Source organism: Ipomoea nil, unplaced genomic scaffold (assembly GCF_001879475.1).
Source record: "Ipomoea nil cultivar Tokyo-kokei standard unplaced genomic scaffold, Asagao_1.1 scaffold1043, whole genome shotgun sequence".
NCBI lineage: Eukaryota > Viridiplantae > Streptophyta > Magnoliopsida > Solanales > Convolvulaceae > Ipomoea > Ipomoea nil.
Genome location: NW_017617471.1, coordinates 5685689 through 5692941, shown reverse-complemented (window position 1 = coordinate 5692941; position 7253 = coordinate 5685689). Strand labels below are relative to the sequence as shown.

General features: G+C 35.1%; 1 protein-coding gene across 1 annotated transcript; it reads left to right on the top strand.

The window, feature by feature from the left end:
- Nucleotides 1-1858: 1858 nt before the first annotated feature.
- On the top strand, nucleotides 1859-5344 carry LOC109182026 (acyl-coenzyme A oxidase 4, peroxisomal-like). Its single transcript, XM_019332039.1, has 12 exons — nucleotides 1859-1930; nucleotides 2194-2298; nucleotides 2534-2640; nucleotides 2988-3192; nucleotides 3306-3379; nucleotides 3474-3533; nucleotides 3622-3731; nucleotides 3874-4033; nucleotides 4347-4423; nucleotides 4546-4717; nucleotides 4808-4900; nucleotides 5008-5344. Exons 1-12 carry the CDS (start codon nucleotides 1900-1902, stop codon nucleotides 5137-5139), a joined length of 1326 nt encoding a protein of 441 aa, XP_019187584.1. The 5' UTR covers nucleotides 1859-1899; the 3' UTR covers nucleotides 5140-5344.
- The last annotated feature ends 1909 nt before the right edge of the window (nucleotides 5345-7253 follow it).

Here is a 7253-nt window from a genome sequence, read left to right as displayed (position 1 = left end):
ATAATTTATATACAGCATATATAGACTTTTAGTTGAGATGGAACATATGTCTCAATTCAATTATATTTTGTGCACATATATATATATATATATATATATATATATATATATATATATATATATATATATATATATATATATATATATATATATATATGGTGTATGTATATATTATGTTGGATTTGATGTGGTGCAAAGGAAATGAAGAAAGAAGCAAAAAAGCTCGTATTTTGATTTACCAGCGCTGGATTATTCTGTTGAGTTTTCCTCAGCCTCTAAAAATGAACAATTTAGGTAATATTTAGCTTAAAGACCCTAAAAACCAAAGCATTTGGGTTTGTTAAGAACTTTCACCCCTATTTCTACAATATTGTCAAATTCATCTCATGTACCAAGTTGAACCTCATACCCCCGAACCTCTTTGGCTTACAAAGATCCTTCCACGTACTCCACCGAATGCCCATACTCCCCCTCTTCCCACACCCCCACCAAAAGGAATTCATTAATATCTCAATCTCATCGCATAGAGTTCTCGGAAGTAAAAAAACATTCATGGCATCATTTGGGATACTTTGTAAAACTATTTTCAACATGACTTCCCGACCCGCCCTAGAAAGGAACCGGTTACGTATACCAATGCATAATCCTGGCACGGATTTTATCTCGAATAAACCCCAATACCTCCATTTTCCTACGCCCTACTAAACTTGGTAAACCAAGGTATCGCCCATATCATGACCCTGTTGTTCGTGAACCCCCAAGACCTCACAAACAGCCTCATTATGCTCCCGATGCACCTGATTCCCAAAAACAATAGAGGTTTTGTCCAAATTCACCAATTGACCACTAGTTGCCCCATATTCGCCCAAAACAGTCTTTATAATTCCGGCCTCTAAATTATTTGCCCGAAAAAAGAATAGGCAATCGTCTGCAAAAAAAAAAAAAAAAAAAAAAAAAAAAAAAAAAAAGCATTTCGAGACACACGGACCCGGCCCATGTAAAGCGTTGTTCATTTCCCGAAACCGTAACATAGCACTCAAACTTTCTACGACAATGATAAAAAGACAAGGGGAAAGAGGGTCACCTTGATGCAACCCTCTCGACGGCACAATAGGACCCCACTCCTTCCCATTTACCAACACAGAATAGGTGACAGTAGAAATACACTCATACATCATATCTACCCAACGGCCACTGAAACCCAATTTTAACATAACAGCCCTCAACTTCTCAACCCTGTCATAAGCCTTACTCATGTCAACTTTTTGTATTAAGTAGTTCCCGTGGCAAATGATCGATTGAAGGGGTATGGGTTTATATTTAATTGTTCCCAAAAGGTTGAAACCCCAACCCAAGGGTTCCCATGCTCCGGCCTGACAAAGTATCTGGGAGAATGTAAATCATAGTAACTCAGTTGAACACAGAGACTAGACTTTTGCTTACTGCACACAAGGAGCCCCTCATTGTTTCCAAACTTCACCCTTGCGACCAATTGAGCTGCCCATGCGGACATGATTTATATTTAATTTATTGAATGGGTAATTTCACATTTTGCATGGGTTTATATTTTATTTTATTCTATTGAATACAGCTAGATAGGTGAAATATCAATTATATTCCTTTGCAACGTTTATCACACTACAAATAAAATAAAACAAAAATTTAAGGTACATGAATGAATATATTATTGTTGATATTTTTCCCTTTTAATATTTGAATTATCTATTGTAGCAGTTATGGTAGTACACATTAGTAGCATTAGAATTTTCAGAAGTGTTCGCTATTGGTTGTTTATGCAGTCATATCACCTCTATTTAACCCATGCGCTACCTTCTTCTTCTTCTCTCATAACTCATATCATACTAACATTCCTCTACTGGAAACAAATTACAGTTTACCATGGAAGCTGATCCATCCTTGAAAGTTCAAGGTTTGATCCCTTTAATTTTTTTCTTTTATTATTATTATTATATTTATTGAGAATACATAAATGTGCAATCCAAGTATTAGCTTCGCCTTTTAGTTGAGATGGAAGGCATGCTTCAATTTGGTATCAGAGTGAACCACATGCAAAATCTAAATATCAGATTAGAGTTTTAGTTGATATGGAACGAATGCTTAGCTTCAATTATATTTTGTGCATATATATAGTGTATGTATATGTTATGTTGGATTGGATATGATGTGGTGCAGAGGAAATGAAGAAAGAAGCAAAAAGCTCGTATTTTGATTTACCAGCACTGGATGTTTCTGTTGCATTTCCTCAGGCAACTCCAGCAGCAAATTTTCCTCCTTGCAGTAAGCAGCATTCAATTAATTAATGCAATGAATACTATATATATATATATATATATATATATATATATATATATATATATATATATATATATATGTATGTATATATATATTATTGCTTTCTTTCTTTCTTTCTTTATATATATATGTATATATATATTATTGCTTTCTTTCTTTCTTTCTTTCTTTGCATCTTTAATTTGGCTAATTGATTGAATGTATGTGATTCATGCTCCAGCTTCTGATTACTATCAGTTCGATGACCTATTGACTCCCCAAGAGCGATCCGTCAAAATGAAAGTGAGAAAATTCATGGAAAAAGAAGTAGCACCTATAATCACAAAAGTACGTACGTTCCTTCTTAATTATTATTATTATTATTGTTTAATTTGTCAAGATCTAGTAGCTAGAAACTTGTGCTATTCTGCTTTCTTGATATAAAATTGAGAATTTAGTGACTACTTTCTGGTAGCTGATTTATGATCAAATTTGGGATAATCTATGAGCAGTAAGTAGTTGTTCAAATAAGGGAAAATGGCTAATATTCTACTCAGTATTAGCCCACAAACCACACTCTCGAATAGGTAAATCGTACTAGGAAGACTGAGTCAGTATCATGTTCTACCCGGCCGCTTAGCCACCTACTACAAATTAAAATTAAAATAATTATTTGAACTAAACTTGTGGTGCAGTACTGGGAGAAGGCAGAGTTTCCGTTTGAAATAATTCCCAGAATTGGGGGTTTGCATGTGGTTGGTGGCAGTCTAAAGGGGGAGTATGGGTGTCCTGCTTTCTCCATAACTGCAAGTGCCATCGTGTTTGCAGAAGTTGCTAGAGTTGATGCAAGCCTCTCTGTATTCGTTTTGGTTCATGATTATTTGGCAATGCGTACCATTGGTTAGTGTTCTGATAAGAGCTACATAATATACTATATGCTGCGTGCTAATATTATATTTTTGGCAGAATTTTATGGCAAGTTCATAATAACTCAATAATAATGATAATAATAGGAGTATGTGGATCTGAGATTCAAAGGCAGAAGTATTTGCCATCCATGGCCAAACTTCAAAGTGTGGGTTGTTTGGTAAGAATAATTATGTTTAATTTACTGTACTCTATCCTCCTCATATATGCATATATTCACATTTAACCATTTAATTTAATTTGTAATTATTTAGGGTCTGACAGAACCGGACTACGGAAGTGATGCAAGTGCTTTGAGAACGACCGCAAAGAAGGTCTGCATTATAGTAATTCTGAGCTTACCATATATATGATTTATGTTCATCATCTTTCATATATCTGGCTTGAACTTGAACTGTGCAGGTTGAAGGTGGTTGGATCCTTGAAGGCCAAAAGCGTTGGGTTGGAAACAGCACTTTTGCAGATATACTTATTATTTTTGCTAGAAACACCACTACTAAAAAGATCAATGCGTAAGTATAGTAGTAGACCACAGATATAGCTTTTATACATCAGATCAGATCCTAGCTATAAGTTCATCCATCTTCAACTACTTTAATTTAGTTTGGTTCTCACATATATATGCATCTTCGATCAATTCATTGTTTGCTGCAGATTCATAGTAAAGAAAGATGCTCCAGGGTTGCAAGCTACTAAAATAGAGAATAAAATTGGCATGAGAGTTGTTCAAAATGGAGATATTCTCTTAAACAAAGTATTTGTACCGGATGAGGATAGACTCCCAGGTGTAAATTCTTTCCAGGATACAAAAAAGGTAAGTCCTTTTGTTTTGAGGGGAGGGTGATAAGGCCGGGAAACTCACAGCCACTACTCGAGACTCGAGAGTGATCAGTCGGTAAATGCATGCCAACAAATTAAAGGAACACAAGGAGGTATACCAGCCTAGGTTGCCAGGCCAATAGCCGACTGGCTCAAACTAAGAATGCCAATAGGCATCTCCTATTGATGGTCGAACTTGTAACATTGTGATTTCAAGTTAATAGTCTGACCAACTTGGCTGTGGTTGTCTCTATTTACTTATTTGTTCAGATGGCGTGGTGGTTGGGTTAATGATGATATGGTTGCAGGTTCTTGCTGCTTCTCGTCTCATGGTTGCATGGCAACCTATTGGCATTTCAATGGGTGTTTATGATGTGTGCCACAGGTATATTCATCCCTCCAGATACTATATATAGATCGTACGTTTAAGGTTGTCATCAGTTGTTGTTGCTTCAATTCTGGGATGCATTCCGTTCGGATGATAAAATTGTTAAAGCCCGCTCGCAGGTACTTGAAAGAGAGGAAGCAGTTTGGAGCTCCATTGGCAGCTTACCAACTGAGCCAGCAGAAGTTGGTAAAGATGTTGGGAAACATTCAGGGGATGTTTCTGGTCGGTTGGCGCCTCTGCAAGTTGTATGAAACTAGTAAAATGACAGACGGTCAAGCTAGCCTGGGCAAAGTAATTTTTACAAACTTTAACTACATACATATATTCCATCTTAAGTTGTTCTCACCAAATGAGTATTGAACATCTTTCATCCATTTTCAGGCATGGATTACCTTGAAGGCAAGGGAAACTGTTGCTCTTGGGAGGGAGTTACTAGGTGGCAACGGAAACTTGGCTGACTTTCACATCGGAAAGGTATGCAAACGTTTATAAAAGTATTACATATTTGTCTCACACAAGATCAATTGTTACATAAATGATTCTTTTATTGTTTTTCTTACCCGTTGAAATTTAAATTTCAGGCATTTTGCGACATGGAATCAGTGTATACATATGAAGGTACCTACGACATTAACACTCTAGTAACAGGGAGAGAAATAACGGGTATTTCTAGTTTCAAACCAGCTACTTTGAGCACAGGGAGTCGCCTTTAGACCTATAAATCTCTGGAGTCCATCAAATAAAAGTGCTAGGTCCGGATGACCTAGTGTCTTACACTACAATAAAAATCAAATTTACCTACGAAAAAATTCGTAGATAGGTAAATTATGAAATCCGTATGTACTTAATTTACCAACAAATTTTGTTTAGGTAAAAAAATATTAAAATCTGTAGGTATTATTGTTGTTGTATTGTTGTGATTATGATTGTTGTTATTGTTATTATGCTCATAGAATTGTGTAAGGAACTAAAGATACTAAGATACCACATAAATGATCATTTATCACTACTGGAAACTAATGCAATCATCATCCAAAGACCGAATTAAATCATAATAATCATAAGGAAACATGTAGCAATTCAGATACCTTTGCGACCGATGCAACAGAGATCACAGGCAAAGTCCCCTTTTGTGTGCCATATGACCCCACAACAATTAGAGTCCATTACTAATCTTGTTCTCTGGTTGAATAATATTTTATAGGAAAAAGTGTCAAATTGGCCCCCTAAGTCGAATGGATAGTGCAATTGGGTCCCCTAAGTGAAAAAAGCTCCATTCAGGTCCCCTAAACCTGTAAAATTGTTCAATTAAGTCCAAATTGACTTGTTTATCAGGTTAAATGCATACGGTGTTGAAACGTGTCTTTATTTTATTTTTTTTATTAAAAATATTATTTATTATAAATTAATTAAAATAATAATAAAAATAATAATAATAAATAATTTTTTTTAAAAAAAGCCGTTGTCATCCAGCCACAGCCGTCTAAGGAAGACAGTCGTTCCAGTCTACTACGTCTAGAACGAAGGCGGCGACGAAGGCCGTAGTCCTCGTCTAGATCTAAAAGACGATCATGGTCATCTTCAATTCCTTAAACAGCCGTGGCCGGACAGCCACCAGCTGTCCGATGTGGACAGCCGGTGGTTGTTTTTCGTCTAAGGAAGACAGTCGTTCCAGTCTACTACGTCTAAAACGAAGGCGGCGACGAAGGCCGTAGTCCTCGTCTAGATCTAAAAGACGATCATGGTCATCTTCAATTCCTTAAACAGCCGTGGCCGGACAGCCACCAGCTGTCCGATGTGGACAGCCGGTGGCTGTTTTTTTTTTTTTTTTTTTTAATTTTTTTAAAATTTTTAGTTATTATTATTATTATTATTATTATTATTATTATTATTATTATTATTTTAATTAATTTATAATAAATAATATTTTTAATAAAAAAATAAAATAAGGACACATGTCAACACCGTATGCATTTAACCTGATAAACAAGTCAATTGGAACTTAATTGAACAATTTTACAGGTTTAGGAGACTTGAATGGAACGTTTTTCACTTAGGTGACCCAATTGCACTATCCATTCGACTTAGACCATCTCCAACCCAAAACACCAAATTCTACACCAAATTTTACACCCAAATTTTACACTAAAAAGAATATTCCCAGCATATTCTTACACCAAATTTTTTTCATCTCCAACCCATTTACACCAAATTTTATTCCTACACTAAAATAATTTATATTCTCATAAATTAAAAGTTTATATTCATACTTTTATTATTTTAATATAACATATAATTGTAATTTAATGTAATTTAATAAATTAAACTTTAATTATGTTTTATGTAATTTTATTTTTAATTAAATTATATTCAATATTAGTCTTATTTTAATCGTTTTGATGAGATCTTTCAAATGGTATAATTTATTTTTAATTATTCAAATTTTATATTTATGTATTTAATAAAATATGTAAATCCACAAAAACAAAATAAGGATACAAAAGGAATTAATAAAAAAGACCAAGGGCAAATGTGGAATGCAAATGGCCTCACTATTTTAGCGTAAAGCTACAGTGCAACGCCAAATATGGCGTTGCACTGTAGCTTCACGCCAAAATGGCACCCAATTTGGCGCTTTCATTGGAGAGAATCCAGCGCCAAATTGGACGCTATTTTGGCGTTGGTGGCCAAAATAGCGCTCCATTGGAGCTGGCCTTAGGAGGCCAATTTGACACTTTTTCCTATTTTATATGCCCTGTGGTTTGTGGAGTATCCAAGGAAGAAGGTTAAGGCAGCATGGTTCACCTTCCTAATTAATTAACTCAAT

Excerpts from the sequence above, each read along its gene's own strand:
- LOC109182026 (XM_019332039.1), top strand. The coding sequence starts at position 1,900 with ATGGAAGCTGATCCATCCTTGAAAGTTCAAG. Across the intron at positions 1,931-2,193 it reads TCCATCCTTGAAAGTTCAAG|AGGAAATGAAGAAAGAAGCA; the intron begins GTTTGATCCCTT and ends GATGTGGTGCAG. Across the intron at positions 4,424-4,545 it reads GTTTATGATGTGTGCCACAG|GTACTTGAAAGAGAGGAAGC; the intron begins GTATATTCATCC and ends GCCCGCTCGCAG.